The sequence below is a fragment of the Crocuta crocuta genome, unplaced genomic scaffold (assembly GCF_008692635.1).
Source record: "Crocuta crocuta isolate KB4526 unplaced genomic scaffold, BGI_CrCroc_1.0 scaffold337, whole genome shotgun sequence".
Taxonomy (NCBI): Eukaryota; Metazoa; Chordata; class Mammalia; order Carnivora; family Hyaenidae; genus Crocuta; species Crocuta crocuta.
This window is the reverse complement of record NW_027528873.1, coordinates 4,033,842-4,051,672: the sequence shown is the minus strand read 5'-3', so window position 1 is coordinate 4,051,672 and position 17,831 is coordinate 4,033,842. Positions and strand designations below refer to the sequence as shown.

General features: G+C 36.7%; 1 protein-coding gene across 2 annotated transcripts in view; it reads right to left on the bottom strand.

The window, feature by feature from the left end:
• Nucleotides 1-797: 797 nt before the first annotated feature.
• The window catches only part of RASA2 (RAS p21 protein activator 2), a 94,043-nt gene continuing 77,009 nt past the window's right edge, over nt 798-17,831 (bottom strand). For both annotated transcript variants that reach the window (XM_077756711.1, XM_077756710.1), the window contains exons 19-23: nt 8,843-8,925; nt 7,546-7,754; nt 6,745-6,848; nt 6,260-6,449; nt 798-3,902 (exon numbers count right to left, since the gene is read on the bottom strand). In XM_077756711.1, coding sequence (XP_077612837.1) covers nt 3,872-3,902; nt 6,260-6,449; nt 6,745-6,848; nt 7,546-7,754; nt 8,843-8,925 — 617 coding nt within the window. In that variant the 3' untranslated portion in view covers nt 798-3,871. The remainder of the gene's footprint in view (nt 3,903-6,259; nt 6,450-6,744; nt 6,849-7,545; nt 7,755-8,842; nt 8,926-17,831) is intronic.

Here is a 17,831-nt window from a genome sequence, read left to right as displayed (position 1 = left end):
CTCTCATTGTGGGCACAAGCTACCCACTAACCCAGTCTTTGGTTCTGTGACTTTATATTCTCTAGACAATTCGGCAAAATGGCACAACATGGTCAAATCCTAACATCCAGAAGGACTGCATTGAAGGTCAATGTACAGGGCAGGCTAGTATGCAGGATCTGAGTAACCAGAAAAGCTCTGATGCCAATTTTTTTGAGAAAAGTAGAACGTAGGATGCTTTAAAAAGTCTAGGGGTGCCTGGTTGGCTCAGTAGGCTAAGCATCTGACTTCGGGTCAGGTCATGATCTCACAGCCCATGAGTTCCAGTCCTGCATCAGGCTCTCTGATGACAGCTCAGAGCTTTGAGCTTGCTTCAGATTCTGTCTCCCTTTCCCTCTGCCCTTGCCCCACTAATGCTCTCTGCCTCTCTCAGAAATAAACATTAAAAAAAAAATTTTTTTAAAGTCTAACAGAGGCTGGAAAAGTCAGCTCTAAACGATTTACCTAGACAGGAGTGGAATATATTCCTGCACACCAGATGTGCCTGGCTATCGGGAATGAAGGAATCCTGCACGGTGCCTTGACACTGTAGGTCCTCAGAACAAGTCTGTTGAATGAATAAGCAAATTAAGGACCACAGTGAATCAAAAACCAGCCAAGTGCAAGAGAAGAATATGAGCCCTTTCCACATTGCTTTACTCTTCCTTGTTACTGAGGACTTCTCACACTTGCTATTCCCCCACTAATAGGCAACGTACACTGATTTTAAACAAGCAGAATTCTTAAATGAGTAAGAAAGTGAGGTCTCACAAAGAATAGACAGGCTTTCTGTAATTTATTTGAGTTATTTCCAAGCGACAGTTACAAAAGTTTTTAATTTTTATAATACTCTTGATAAGAAAATAAAATTTAAATAAAAATACATTCTCAACAATACAACATGGTTACACAAATTCACTACATTAAAGTTTTGATAACTTACATTTTCAAACTGGACACTGTAAAAACCAATATTTACTAGCAACATACTAATTCCAAGTTAATAAAAATGGAAGCCAATAATATCAGTCAAGACAGGTAATTAACTCTAGAATGAGTCCTGTATTTTTCACATACTGTAAGGACACCTAAAAGACTTTGTAGCATTGTCATTACAGGATGTACCATTAGAACAAATTAAAGGTGCTTTTACTAAAAAAAAGAAAAGAAGAAAGAAAGAAAGAAAAAATATTTTCTCTAAAACCTGGCACTAATGAGTCTTTCTGATATATGAATGAAATTAGGCTTCAGAAACAAACAAAAGCCTCATCATTCATCATTTTTTTTTAATAATAAGGAAAGCCTAGTTTTGACACCTGGCCATTACCCGTGACATTAAAACATATTTCTTTGGCAAATAAAATCATTCACTTTGATAAAATGTATTCCTGGGAGTAAAAAACTTTGCTATTGCCATCATCTTACTACATGACTATTAAAATACAAAACTAAAAAAAACCAAGAACAAACAATAACAACAAAAAATCACCAAAACCGCAGCTGATGGAAATGGCTAAACTAAGAACCAGAACTGGCATTTATGGCAAGAGTTTCTCCAAATCATCCTTTTCCGTCCTTCTAGGTGTTTTCAGTTTTTAGGGTGAAGTGAGCTGCCATGTATTTTTTCAAGGGTGGAAAAGGCAGAGAAAGCACATCACATAGCAAAAATCAAAGTACTCACAAATAACATCAGAGGAATGAGGCCCTTGGAAGCAAGTATTATCTTCAGGTCCTACTGACATGGTCTCTAATTTCAGAAGATTTCAAAGAAAATTCATTTACTTTCATATTACTTTTTTTTAGGCTGTGCCAAACTGGTTAATTCCAGTCAAGTAGGCTGCTTAAAAGTGTCAAGTGGAAAAAAAAACTATATGACTGAACTCTTCCCTTCAAATGCAGAGTTATGTATTCACACACAGCCTTGGTCCCTTTGATAATGCCATACTATTTAAAAACAATCATAATCGGGGATTTGATATCAGAAATATTAGAAAAATATTTCTTTTGCCTTGAAAAACTAGCAGAGGGCTAAAACAGTCACTAAAGAGTAATGAGTGGTACTTGGCAATGCTCACATGTCATTTTCAGGTAGACATCTCCGAGACTCTTAAAAGGAAATTTCAATCTGAATGAAATTCAACAATGAGAAATTTATTAAATGGTTAAATTCCTTCACATTTATAAATCAGTGTAATTTATGGAATATACAAGCTCATAAAATTTAAAGGAATCTTTCAAATTTGTTTTTAACAGGTCAGGAATAAACCTATCATAATGGAGACTAGGACAAATTCTTAAATAAAACCAATTGATTTTAACAAGTCATTTAGAGAAATACATTGCTTAGTTATAATCAATTATGGAACACCTTTGACTGTGTGCCAATGGTCTTTAAAAAAATTCCCTAGTAATAATATAATTTAAAAACAATTACTCACCAATAACATAATTGGCAAAGTATATCCTGAAGTATAGCTTATGCTCAGGAAAACAAAAAAAGCACTACTAGTTAGACTTACAATTAATAAGTCACAGTTTTAAACACAAATATGTAAATACTCCAAGGTTCAAAGTACCACATTTAGAAAATGTTTTAAATTTAAAAAGACAAAATAAGGGTACCATGGTTTTTAATACTGATGAAGCAATGTGTATCCCTCTTAACTTCAAGGAGGCAACTTGCTTCGACTGCTTATTTACAATTATAGATTTTAGGATAAAAGTAAATTATTAAGGAAAAACAGAATTAAAACAGTTGCTTGCCCAAACTCCTTTTGGCTAGCAGGCAATAAGAAAACAGCAATGAAATATAAACATTTTCAGGAAAGCACTATTTCTAGACTTAAACACTGATCATTCAACTGATCATAAAGATTAGATACCACAGAGTATCTAAAGTATAATCTGAGGCAGCCCAGATTATTAAAGTGCGCCGAGTGACTGTTCTCGAGTTAGCTTTCAACCTCACACTAGGAGGAGGGCGTCCCCATGGTGGCCCTTAAAATAACATGGAATAATGGGTGAAGTCAAGTGATTTTCCCACCACCATCTTTCACCATTTCCTGTCTCTTCTTTTTCAGAAGAGATGTCCTTACATGTCACGTTAACTCGAACTCTCAAATGAAGAAAATGAGTACTGATATTTAAAACAACAACAATAAAAATTTAGTGGTCTCATTGTATTTCATCTGACATCACTCATCTCAAATGTAAACAAGATGCATGAAACAGTACAAGTTCCCTGACTCCTCCTGTCTGGGTTCTGTTTCCATCTTTAAATAGACAGAAGGATCTACCAACCTTTAAGGGTGCTCTGGCAGTTTTCTGAAGTCCCTAATGTAATCTGTAATGACTAATGGACAAAACGAAAATCTTTTTTTTTTTCTTTTTTGAAGAGGGAGGGTCTAGATGAACTAAACGGAAAGCTCTGAATTATCATGGATTGGGATTCTCTAGTAAAACACAACATTGGCAGTATAGAGCAGGCACTAATGGTAGTGAAGGTCCACAGAATACGGAGTGTTACAAGAGGAGACAGTTTCTTGCTATGGAGGAGTTCTTCTGTTACAAAGCTTCTTTAGGAAGATTCTTTCTATTAAAAAGAAGCTGCAGACACATGGCTTTTGACATCTAAGATATGAAGGGAATCTTGAATTTCAAATTCTCTAGTAATGCATCAATACCAGGATTCCCAAACAGTTACTTTCAATTATTAAATATTAAATACAATATGAATGCAGGTGACACTGAAGCCAATGTTCATTCTTAAATACTAGGAACAAAATACATGATGAATTGAAAAACTCCAACAAAAACAGTATTTTCCAGTTCTTCTGAATCAATTGGTCACACTCTAAGATGTTTTTCCTACAATTGGATTTTCCCTAGAAAATAAAAGAAAACCAATTTTCAAAAGTCAGAAAATAGAACATTTTATAAAAGTGACAAATTATCTCATAGTACCCATTAAGTATTTATAATTCTCCCTGACAATCTGTCACATCAAGTCTTATTTCATTAATTCAATAAGTATTTACTGACCACCTTTTAAATGTAAGGCAATATTTTAGAAGCTATGGATATAGTAATGAACAAAATAGACAAAACTTTGCTCTCAGAGCTTACTTTCTGGCATAGGGAAAATAAAACAAAGTAAGATATTTAGAACAAGAGAGATTGGCATTTTTTTAATAGAGAAAGATAAAGCTGGGAAAAGGTACAGTGTATGTGGGAGGAAATAGGTACTATTTAAGAAGGGTGGCCAAGCATTGGCTAGGAGATCAGATGGAAATTTCCAGGGCCTCTAAGAAAACTGTTTTAGCACTGTTGGAAGAGAGCCAATTACAGTAACATAGACAAGACAGGATTCAGTTAAGCATCTGACTCTCGATCTTGGTTCAGGTATTGATCTCAGGGTCGTGAGTTTAAGCCCCTCTTTGGGGCATGGAGCCTACTAAAAAAACAAACATAAAGGATGTGAATGGTTACAATAAATTTTCTAATGTAGTGAGGCTTCTATCCATTTACATCTGTCAAACTGTTTTTATTGTTCATAAATCACAGATATAATTAATAATCACATTATTTAAAAAATTTTATTTTGAGAAAGAAAGAATGTTGTGCAGGGGAGGGGCAGAGGGAGAGAGAGAGGGAGGGAGAGAGGGGGAGGGAGGGAGGGAGGGAGGGAGAGAGAGAGAGAGAGAGAGAGAGAGAGAGAGAGCGAGCAAGAGGGCGCAAGAAACAGAGACAGAGAGAAAGTGAGAATGAGAACCCCAAGCAGGCTCCATGTTGTCGGCATGGAGCCCAATGTGGGGGTTGATCTCACAAACTGTGAGATTATGACCTGAGCTGAAATCAAGAGTCAGATGCTTAACCGACTGAGCCAGCCAGGTGCCCAAATAATAACATAATTTTTAAAGAATACTTAAAATGGTGGCACCAGGATTCAAAGCCCCCTCACTAATCAGCTGTATGACCCTGGGCAAAGCACTTAATTTCCCTGAGCCTCAGTGTCTCTAGCTGTGAAATGGGAATATAACCATGGCTGATGCGAGGATGTGGGAGAGTGTGCACACTGTGGCACATACTTATTTGCTGGTCTAAAAACCGACCCCTCCTATTCACCTCTGTGCAAACATAACTCTGATTCTAAGTGCTGGTACTGGGCAGCCCTGCGTTCCAGGGAAAGCAGGGGGTAACTTTAGATAAGGTTCTTTCTTCTTTGTGAGAAGGAAATAGGTCTTTGTGCCTCTGGGTATTATATAAAAATAGTCAACTGTTGCAGCTCATCTGTGACCATAAGAAGACAAGCCTGAGGAGGACAGAAATCATCTTGCTGAGGATGGGTTAGCGGCTGGATGGTCCTTGATGACAGTGCTGAGTTGCTGAACTAACCAGCTATGGAAGTTAGGACTTTATTTGTGAGATTAAAAATTTTCCTATTGGTTAAGCCACATCAATGGGGATTCTAAAAACAATCTAAGTGATAGGATGGAAAATATAAAACATTAGGTATAGTGCTCAGTGGTGGAATAAGCTCCTAATAAAGTGTCAGTTGTTGCTGTTGTTATCCACTGTAATATCCACCTACATCTGGGATGAGTTCAAAGAACCAACTATAAAACACTTCTGGCATTTTCACAGCTGATTTTCTTTTTTGTTTTTAGTACTTAGTATGTATAAGGCACTGTGGGAGAGGGGCGCCTGGGTGGCTTAGTCGGTTAAGCGTCCGACTTTCGCTTAGGTCATGATCTCGCGGTTTGTGGGTTCGGGCCCCGCGTCGGGCTCTGTGCTGACTGCCAGCTCAGAGCCTGGAGCCTATTTCAGAGTCTGTGTCTCTCTCTCTCTCTGACCCTCCCCTGTTCACGCTGTCTCTCTCTCTCTCCTAGAAATAAATTGGGAAAAAAAAAAAAGGCACTGTGGGAGATATTAAGAAGAAGATCAGTAAAGACAAAACAAAAACTACTAAGTATTCAATTTAATGAAACAATTAATTTTAACATTAAAAGTGGTGACAAAGTACAGCACCAACATAATGAAACAATACCAGAGCTGCAAAGACAAAGATCACTGTGTGAGTGGACAGGGAAACTTAACACACAAGAGAAAGGTTCTGAGCTGGGTCCTGAAAGATGAAGGGAGGCACAGGCCTGCATGTCAGGTGTGCATACAGAGTAGTAGCTGGAATCTTAATTTTAAACAATGTTTAAAAATGTGTTTAGAGTATCTTAAAAATACTTACTTGCTCCCATATTTTGCACTAGTTGATCTTTTCTTTCTATACTTTTCATGAGGTTCATCTAGCTTCTCTATGACGCTTTTTATTTGCTGAATTGTCTTAAAGGTTGTTACAGAATCCTCGATTACAAAATTAGAATAATCATCAGGCTCTTTCCGTGGTCCTTGATAGACTGCTATAGTTCCACAAGCCTCTACGAAGAGCAGTAAAATCTCTGATCAGAAAACTAAGTTCCATAAATGTAGTTTTTAGAATATATAAGAACTTTTCAGGTGTTTCAAGCTGGGAAGATCCCGCTGGAAATGCACAGGTAACCCAAATACTTTCATTTTATTAATTATAAACAACACATTTATGCAAAAACAGTATTTTCATGAATACCTATGAAAAACACCCCCTTGGGAGTTTATCAATATCCATATAAGTAAAATTTGGTAAAGCTAGGAGTATTTCATGGTTATATAAAAATATTTTAGTTGTATATTTACCTTCCATTTTCTGCAGCTTAAGTAAACTGAGGGTAAAAAGGGAATAAATTCTTTCTGTTTCTCTGTCTTCATCAATATCTATTTGGATGTCTGCAGGGACACCTCTATGGTAAAAATGAAATTAAAGACATTGACAAATTTCACTTTGTTAACGTGCTGAAAACTGTTGGTGGCCTGAGACTAGAAAACAGAACCATAGAACTTCGCAGAAGGAACCTCAGAAATCTAGTCTCATTTGATAATCTAATAAAATGGGGCCAAGAGAACTTTGTTCATTATGCAACTCTAATCCAAATCCAATCTAAAGAGAAATCATCTTTGTAACACCAATGCTTCATCATAAAAGCAATGTATAATTTCTTAAGTCGATAGTGCTACAGTGCCTGTTCCATACAATTAGAAAGAGAATGCTGAGTCCTTCCTTGCTCAGGCTGGTGTGTCTATTTTTATGGTGCCCATCCTGCCCCTGCTTTTTTGACTTGTGCCAACCACTATCTGAGAAAATTTTCACCACCCTAAGAAGAAACTGTATACATGAGCACTCCTCAAATCTCCCTCCCTCCAGCCTGTCACAACCACTGAATTACTTTCTGTCTCTATGAATTTACTGATTCTGGATACATTATATGAATGTCATCATATAGTATATGGCTTCTGTGTCTGGCTTCTTTCACTTAGTATATTTTCAAGGTCCATCCATGTTGCAGCATGTATTAATACTTGGTTCTACTTTATGGATGAATTTTTCTATTGATATACCATACTTGAAACATTGCTTTTTTTAATCAGAAAGAAACTTACGCAGTACATGGCTTGCAGCCCAGAGCGTTTTCACTGGTCTCCAGACAGCAGAGCCAGTTTCCATTGAGATATGCAGATGGATGATAAAAACTGAGCCTGTTCTGATTGCACCGGCTCACCCTGCAGAGTACGTCTATCCATTCATTAGCTTCTACACAATTATTTGCCTGGACATAGAGTGGTTTCTCCATATGTATTACTTGGAACATCTTCATAGGCAATTAAAATAAAAAGTTAGTAACAGAGTCTAAAAACCAACACAGTACAAAAAGAAAAAGTTATGCAAAAGAAATAAAGTTTGCTTGGCTAGATAACTGCTACTAAGGTATCTTATGAATTGTTACTTTTCTTTTTAAATATTTATTTATTTTGGGGGGGAGGGGCAGAGAGAGACACACAGACACACACAGAGAAAACGAGGGGCCTAAACTCAAACCGCGAAGATCACGACCTGAACCAAAGTCACTTAACTGACTAAGCCACCCAGGCGCCCCATGAATTGTTACTTTTCAAGTAAGTTAGTTCCAAGGACAAGCTGAGTCACATGGTACTAAGTAGTACAACTGAATATAAATTTTAGAAGCCACACATGTCCAAAGAATGGATTGTTCATGTATATACAAATAAAGGGTGGGAATTGCAGATGGAGGAAAAAGTATGAATAAGGGCAAAGCAATGGGAAAATACAGAGAAACAGGAAATCATCCTAATTTGAGTATACAGTGTATACTGAGTGGTAGCAGAAGATAATATTGCACAGACTGGTTGGGACTATATTATTAAAGACTTGAATATCAAGTTGAGAGGTCAGATTAGGGAAGTACTGAAAAGTACCTTTAACTTAATAGGCCAGACAGACTATATAAGACATCAACAATAACAGACAATTAATTTATTTAAATTTTTTTTTATTTGGGGGCACCTGGGTGGCTCAGTTCGTTAAGTGTCTGACTCTTCAGTTTGGCTTAGGTAATGATCTCAGGGTTCGTGAGTCTGAGCCCTACTTCAGGCTCTGCACTGACAGTGAAGAGCTTGCTTGGGATCCTCTCTCTTCCTCTCTTTTTGCTCCTCCCTTGCTTGTACTCTCTCTCAAAAATAAATGTAAAAATGTTTTTTATTTGAATACAATGGACACACAATGTTCCCTTAGTTTCTGGAACAGTAATGGACAATTTTAAGACACAGTTCTAACCAGCAATTATAAAATATTAATGATTAATGGCAAATACAAAAACAATCTCTTAAAAAATTCCAACCAATATATTTCAAGCTTTAAAATGATATTTATGTAACTTACATTTTTCTTGTTGAAAGAGCTCTCTTCCAGTTTTTCCACAGCAAGAATGTTTTTCACTGGAATCGTATAAATTGCATCTTTGCCTAAATTATTAATAAAAGTAAAACAAAATTAAAATAATTTCCATCAGAGTTAGAAATGTGAGAGGTTAATTCTGTACGGTTTAAGCTCACCCTCTTCAGGAATGTAGGTAATCTTAAGATTTCTGAAAGATACACATGTAAGTATTCTTTGTTTTAAAGAACAGATAAATTTTGCTTGTTTTCTATAAAGTGACTTCCTCTTTACTTTTTCCAGTATAAAGTTTAAAACATTTTTTAAGAAAATATATGGGAAGAAATTTGACCTCAATGCAGAAAATTGAAATATTATCTTTTGTAACAATTATATGAGGGCTGAAAAAATATTATACTTAGCAGTAGAGGCCTGCTCAAAACTTGCCCAGACATGGAATTTTCTTTCAGGGAGTTTTCACCTAAGGAGTAAATCAGGCTGTTCCTAAGTGGATCTTTCTGTTTTAATATCTAATATTTAAGGGGTTGACCCTGAAAACTACGATTTGAAAAATTGTTCATTACTATCAAATACTGGCTGGTCAGATACCAAATTTAAGAGATATAGGAAACAGGAATAAAACTTTCTTTTGGGAGAGTGAATCCTTCACTTAATTTAAGAATTTAGAAATTTGAGTTTGCTAAAGGAACTCCATTATACCATGATGATATGATGCATTTCCATTCACAATTTACCAGAACAGACTGTATCTCATATACTCCTAGAACTATAAGCCAATATAGTTATGACTTTTCCTGGTCATTTCGTAATGTAGTTCTTTGAAAAATCAAAGCTTGGCTTTTCTTCTCATAGAGTTTAGTGACATATGTATTGAAGTCCTAGAGGTTAAGACCTTTACATTCACACTGGTCCATGGATTCATGTATAGTTTTCTAACCAAAGCCAGTTATTTGGTTAATAAAGGTTAACCTAAAATATGTGCAGAGAGGTTAACCCAAAATATTTGTTAAGTCTGGTTGCTGGTGTAAAATCTAAAATTTGTGTAATTCATGCAGATGTGATATAAATTTTTTAAGAAAGATAAAGTTACTTAATTCAACTATCATACATTTAATGTCTACTATATACCAGACACTGTTCTAACTACTTTGAATATAGTAGTAAACAGAATATATAAGACCTTTAATGAAGTTTGCATTTAAGTCTAGAAGGCCTGGCAAAGACAATTTTTAGGTCGAGATGAATGCTATAATGAAAATAACCTGAGGTGATATAATAGAAAGTAATTGGGAAGTTACTTTAAATTGGGTAGTTAAGAAAAACTTTTCTCAGGAAACAACATTTAAATTCAACAAATACAAATTGTAAGTGCAAGAGAAAATAAGAAAAAACTATCAGCAGTTTCCTGGAAGCAGACAAGATCAAATTTATGGCAGCGGTGGGGAGGGAAGAGTAAACTGAAGGAAGCCACAGCCCGAACCACAAGAAGGAAAAGACATCTGCAAAATTAGGAGTAGTCAGAAGAGAGCTTCAAGCCAGAGTCAAGGGACACAGACAGCTGGGGACTGGAGACACAAGGACACACACACACACACACACACACACACACACACACTGAGACACACATCAGGATGATTAATAGGTAAGCTGCATCTGGGAGAGCTTCTCCTCCCTCAGATTATATGAAGCAGCAGTCAGCAGAGGTTTATGTTCCAGGCTCTGGCAGTAATGATGCCCACTGAGGCTGCAAACACAAAGGTATGTCACAGGTAGTCGCTGACCGTCAGGAGGGCGGGAGAGCACCCACACCAGAAGACAAGCACAGGCAGACTTGCCTCTTGGCAGCCTATCCTGTACTTCCCTCACAATCATTGGCAGGAAGCTACTGAACACTCAAGCAGGTGAACAGACTATAAAAACACAAAGAGGAGCATATCACCAAAAAGATCACCAAACAATAAGGAAAATCGGCACCCTGGAGGAGAGACATAGCTACAACAAAGAGGATAACAAATTAAGGAAATGAGGTATATGATACATTTCCTTTGGGTACTGATCTACGTGGAGGAGCACCATTGAGATTCCAGAGAATTTTAAATTTTTGCAAAAGTTTCTATCTTTAGATTTGTTTTATACACAAAGCATTCACATACTCTAGAATTGCTATATTTGTTCATCTCTGGGCAAATTTTAACAGCATATGTAGAGAAAGAACATTGCTCCCAGGCACATATACTATCGTGATGTCATTAGAGTTAACTTCATAGTTAGTAGTATTAACTGAAATGAATTGCAAGTTGAATTAGTAAACGAGGAGATTTCACTGAGGATTCTCCAAAAATACAGTACAAAAGAACAAAGAAACAGAAAATTAAAAGAGCTGTGATGGATAGATTTAGAAGTTTCAATGCCTGCTAAGAATTCCAGAAACAGAACAGAGTGTTCAGGAGAAAATTACAAAGGAAAATGTCCCAAAGATAAAAGTAGCAATCTTCAGATTGAAAGGATCCAAGTGCTGAGCAGCATGGCAGGAAAAAGACCATGACCTCACACTAGGGAGTCAAATATATTAGAACCTGAAGACTAAAGAAAGTCCTAAAAGTTTCTAGGGAGAAAAACCAAGACAGAATTAGACTGATAAAAATTCTCACCAGCAAAAACATAAACTAGCAAACCATGGAGTAATATCTTCAAAGTTCTGAGAGAAAATGATTTTAAATCCAGTCTATCATTGAAGAGTAAGGGTAAAATACATTTTTTTAAATATGTGAAGACCCAGAAAGTTTATCAGCCATATGCCTATTGAAATAATTCTTTGAGGAAGCATGCTTGCTAAATAAATAATAAATGCAGGAAAAGGCAAATGTGTTATGCAAGAAATAGTGCTGGGCAAAGAAATCAGCAAAACTATTACGCACGGATAGAGAATCGTTAAAGTGTAATGTATAAAGGTAAAAAAAATAAGAACCTAGTATTACAGTTTCAGATGACTTCATTAGTTTTCCCATTAGCTTGGGAAAATAATGAATTGAAAGCATCCTGTTCTTTTCCTAACTGAATGGGGATTTTGATTAATTGTATACACTAAGATAAACATGGAAGTTTAAATTTGTCTGTTAATTTTAGAGTAGAAACAGGATGCCCAAATTCCCTGAAGAAAGAGAGAGAGAGTACACGAGCATGCAATAAAGAGGAAGCATGGGCATGATTATTTCAATAAAAAGGCAGGAAAAGAAAAATAAACCCAATAAGCAGAAAAGCCTAGTAAAGAGAAAGCACAAAGCAAACAAAACAGTAATCATAGTAATCACAATAAATGTGAGTGCATTAAGTCTCCCTATTAGGTGAATGAAACCCAGTTTCATTTAAAATCTCCATTATTTCCACCAAAAAGTTAGGAGTTACCATATGACTCATCAATTCCATCCCTACGTATATATACCCAAGAGAATAAAAAACATATGCCCATACCAAAACTTGTATATAAATGTTCATAGCAAAATTACTCATAGTAGTAAAATACAGGAAACAATCTAAATGTCCAATTTATGAATGGATAAACAAGATTGGTTTATATCCATACAATGGATTTAGCCACAAAAGGAATAAAGTACCGACTCAGCGCATATCATGGATGAGCTTAGAAAATATTATGCTAAGTGAAAAAAGTCAAAGTTCATTTATATGAAATCCCCAGCACAGGAAAATCCATATACACTGAAAGTAAAGAGATGGTTGTTAGGAGCTGGGAGAAGGGAGGAATTAAGAGTGACTGCTAATGGGTATAGGGTTTCTATCTGGGGTGATGAAAATGCCCTGGAATTAGTGATCTTACAACTTTGTGAATACGACCGAAAAAACAAAAAACAAAAAACAAAAAACTCTTGCTGGGATTGCTGGGATTTGGAGTAGCATTGTGTTAAAATCAAGGTGAATCGAAGAGCTAAATTTGAGGTGACTTCTTAGAAAATAGTGAATCTTCCAATCCACAAACATGATGTATGTCTCCTTTATTTTGCCTTAGCAATGTTCTGTTGTTTTCAGTGCAGAGGTCTTATACTTCTTTGCTTAAATTTATTCCTAAATATTTTTTTTTGGGGGGGGGGAAGGGAGCTACTACTATAAATGGTTATTTTTATTTAAAAATTACTTTTAAGTTTTATTTATTCATTTTGAGAGAGAGAGCAAGAGAGGGGAGATGCAGAGAAAGAGGGAGAGAGAGAATTCCAAGCAGGCTCCGCGATTTTAGCGAAGGGCCTGATGCAGGGCTCGAACTCATGAAATGGGAGATCATGACCTGAGCTGAAACCAAGAGTCCAACACCTCTTGGTTGCCCAGCCACCCAGATGCCCCTGTGAATGTATTTTTAAGTTTTCATTTTCTAACAGTTTCCTTCTGGTTTACAGAAATACAAGTGATTTACATATATGAATCTTGTATCCAAGGCCTCACTAAGTTCACTTATTAGTTCAAGTACTTCAAGTACTTGTTTTGAAGATTCCTTACGATATCCTATGTATGCCTTTTTTAAATGTTTATTTCTTTTCTGAGAGAGAGAGAGGGAGAGTGAGAGTAAGAGTGAGATCATGACCTGAGCCAGAACCAAGAGTCAGACATTTAACTGACTGAGCCACTCAGGTGCCCCTGCATTCTTTCCCTTCCCTTTTTTTTGGAGGGGGGGCTTATTTACATTACAATCTGATGTGCTGTCCTACCTTATTACAGCACAATGTTGAATAGAATTGAGTAGATAATCCTTGCTTTGCTCCTGATCTTAGATATGATGTTACATTTACTGTAATTATTGATAAGGTTGTGTTTAAGCAATCATTTTGCCATTTTTTATTTTATTTTGTTTTCTACCAATTCCATCCATCGCTCCATTGTTCTTCCTCTCTTGCCATATTTACTTATTTACTTTTTGGGTAAGGGACAGGGGTGGGCTAAACTTTTTCAAAAAAAGGTTTTTGTCCCAGAGATGATAATACACAGCCCTAACTCATTACAGTCTACTTAAAATTATGTTGTCATCTCATAAAATATAAAATCTTTGCAATAATATGCTCTATCCCTTTCCTTTCTGCTACTACTGTATAATTCAATGTTGTAAATTTTACATTAAACAGTTGCTTTTATTTTTTTAACTTATTTTGAGAGAGAGCATGAGTGAGTGGGAAAAGGGGCAGAGAGAGAGGAGAGAGAATCTCAAGAAGGCTCTGTGGCAACCCTGCATCAAGCAAGTCTACGGGTACATTTTGCCAACAACATCTATTCTCCTTGTGTCTGTGTCACATTTTGGTAATTCTCACAATATGTCAAACCTTTCCATTATTATTGTATTTGTTATGATGATCAGTGATCTTTGATGTTACTACTGCAATTGTGCTGGGGTTCCATGAACTATGCCCACATAAGACAGCAAACTTAATTGATAAATGCTGTGTGTTCTGACTGTTCCACCAACCAGCCATTCTCCTATCTCTCTCCCTCCGCTTGGACCCTATTCCCTAAGACCTAACAATACCAAAATTAGACCAATTAATAACTCTACAATGGCCTCTAAGTATTCAAGTGAAAGGAACAGTGGTAGCTTCACTTTAAATCAAAAGCTAGAAATTATTAAGTTTAGTGAGGAAGGAATGTTGAAAGCCAAGACAGGCTGAAAGCTAGGTCTCTCGTGCCAAACAGTTAGCCAAATTGTGAATGCAACAGAACAGCTCTTGAAGGAAATATAAAAAGTTTTACTACAGTGAACACATGAATGATAAGAAACTGAAAGAGCCTTACTGATGATATGGAAACAGTTTTAGGAGTCAACACAGATGATCATACCAGCTACAACATTCCCTTTAGCCAAAGTCCAATCCAGAGCAAGGCCCTAACTCTTTCTAATTCTATGAAGGCTAACAGAAGTGAGTAAGCTCCACAAGAAAGGTTTGCAGCTAGCAGAAAAAGAAGGAAAGAAGCCATCTCCATAACACAAAAGTACAAAGCGAAGCAACAAGTGCTGATATAGAAGCTGCAGCAAGTTACTTAGATTTAGCTAAGATAATTAATAAAGGTAATTATAAAGACAGTTTATATTGGAAGAAAATGCCATCTAGGACTTTCATAATTAGAAGGAAGTCAATGCCTGGCTTCAAAGCTTCACAGGACAGGCTGACTCTTTTATAAGGAGCTAATGTAGCTGAGTCTAAGTTGAAGCCAATGCTCATCTACCGTTCCAAATATTGTGGGGCCTTTAAATTATGCTAAATCTACTCTGCCTGTGCTCTACAAATGGAACATCAAAGCCTGGATGGCAGCACATCTGTTTACCACATGGTTTACTAAATATTTTAAGCCCACTGTTGAGACTTACTGCTCAGAAAAACAAACAAACATTCCTTTCAAAATATGAATGCTCACTGACAAGGTATCTGATCACCCTAGTACTCTTTTTTTTTTTTTATAAGAATATGTTGGTTTCATTTTTAAAAATATTTATTTATTTTACAAATAGTTTGTCAAATTAGTTTCCACATAACACCCAGTGCTCATCCCCACAAGTGCCCTCCTCCATGCCCATCCCCCCTACCCCACGACATCCATCAGTCCTCAGTTTTTGTCAGCATTCAAGAGTCTCTCATGGTTTGCCTCTCCCTTTCCCCCACCATTTCCCCCCTTCTTCTCCCCCTTGTTCCTCAGTTAAGTTCCTCCTAATCCTCTTATACGTGCAAACATATGGTATCTGTCCTTCTCTGCCTGACTTATTTCACTCAGCATAACACCCTCAAGGTCCATCCATGTTGCTACACATGGCCAGATTTCATTCTTTCTCATTGCCATGTAGTATTCCATGGTATAGATAAACCACATCTTCTTGATCCATTCATCTGTTGATGGACACTTAGGCTCTTTCCATGTTTTAGCTATTGTGGAGAGTGCTGCTATGAACATTGGGGTACATGTGCTCCTATGCATCAGCATTTCTGTATCCCTTGGGTAAATTCCTAGCAGTGGTATTGCCGGGTCATAGGGGAGTTCTACTGTTAGTTTTTTGAGGACCCTCCACACTGTTTTCCAGAGGGGCTGTACCAGTTTACATTCCCACCAATAGTGTAGGAGGGTGATCACCCAAGTACTCTTATGAAGATGTACAATGAGACTGTTTCATGGCTGCTAAATACAACATCCATTCTGTAGCCCATGATTCAAAGAATAATTTTGATTTTAAAGTCTTGACATTTAAGAAATACACAGCTATTAAGAAATACATAGTGGTTCCTCTGATGGATATGGGCAACATAAATGGAAAACCTTCTGGAAAGGATTTACCATTCTAGATGCCATTAAGGATATTCACGACACATGCCAAGAGGTCAAAAAATATCAACATTAACAAGAGTTTGGAAGAAATGAGTTGATTCCAGCCCTCACTGGTAACTTTGAGGGGTTCAAGACTTCAGTGGAGGAAGTAACTACAGATGTGTTGGAAGGAACAAGAGAACTAGAATTAGAAGCAGAGCCTAAAGATGTGACTGGCCTGTTGTAATTTCATGATAAAATTTAAATGGATGAGCAGTTTCTTGTTATGGAGCAAAGAAAGCTGTTCTGTGAAATGGAATTTATTCCTGTGAAGGTGCTGTGAAGACTGTTGAAATGACAATGAAGGATTTAGAATATTACATAAACTTAATTGATAAACCAGAGGCAGAGTTTGAGAAGACGGACTCCAATTTTGAAGTTCTACTGTGAGTAAAATGCTACCAAGCAGCATCACATACTATAGAAAAATCATTCATAAAGAGTCAGGTGACGTGGTAAACTTCATAGCTGTCTTATTTCACAAAATTGCCACAGCCACCCCAACCTTCAGCAACTTCCACTCCGATGAATCAGCAGCCAAACAGTGGGGCAAGGTCCTATACCAGCAAAAAGATTACAACTTGCTGAAAGCTCAGAAGATGGTTAGCATTGTTTTTTAGCAATGAAAATTTTTTTGGTCAATTTTATTTTTAATTTTTTTCTTCCAAATTTTTAAATTCTAGTTAGTTAACATATAGTGTAATACTAGTTTCAGGAGTAGAATTTAGTGATTCATCACTTATATATAACACCCAGTGCTCAACACAATAGGTGCCCTCTTTAATATACATCACCCATTTAGCCCATCCCCCACTTTCCCTGACTTATTTCGTTTAGCATAATACACTCTAGCTCCATCGACATTGTTGCAAACACAAGATTTCACTTTTAGCAATGAAATATTTTTATTTATTAAATATAATTTATTGGTCAAGTTGGCTAACAAAGAGTATATACAGTATGCTCCTGGTCTGGGGGGTAGATTCCTTTGATTCACTGCTTACATACAACACCCAGTGCTCATCTCAACAAGTGCCCTCCTCAATGCCCCTCACCCATTTCCCCCTCTCCCTTGTCCTCACCCAACAACCCTCAGTTTGTTCTCTGTATTTAAGAGTTTATTATGGTTTGTCTCCCCCTTTCTCTGTTTGTAACTATTTTTCCCGTTCCCCTCCCCCATGGTCTTCTGTTAAGTTTCTCAAGTTCCACATGAGTGATAACATATGATATCTATCTTTCTCTGAATAACTTATTTTACTTAACATAATACCCTCCAGTTCCATCGACGTTGCTGCAAATGGCAGAATTTCATTCTTTCTCATTGCCAAGTAGTATTCCATTGTATATATAATAGCACTACTAGGAATTTATCCAAAAGATACAGGAGTGCTGATTCATTGGGGCACATGTACCCCAATGTTTATAGCCATGNAGTGATAACATATGATATCTATCTTTCTCTGAATAACTTATTTTACTTAACATAATACCCTCCAGTTCCATCGACGTTGCTGCAAATGGCAGAATTTCATTCTTTCTCATTGCCAAGTAGTATTCCATTGTATATATAATAGCACTACTAGGAATTTATCCAAAAGATACAGGAGTGCTGATTCATTGGGGCACA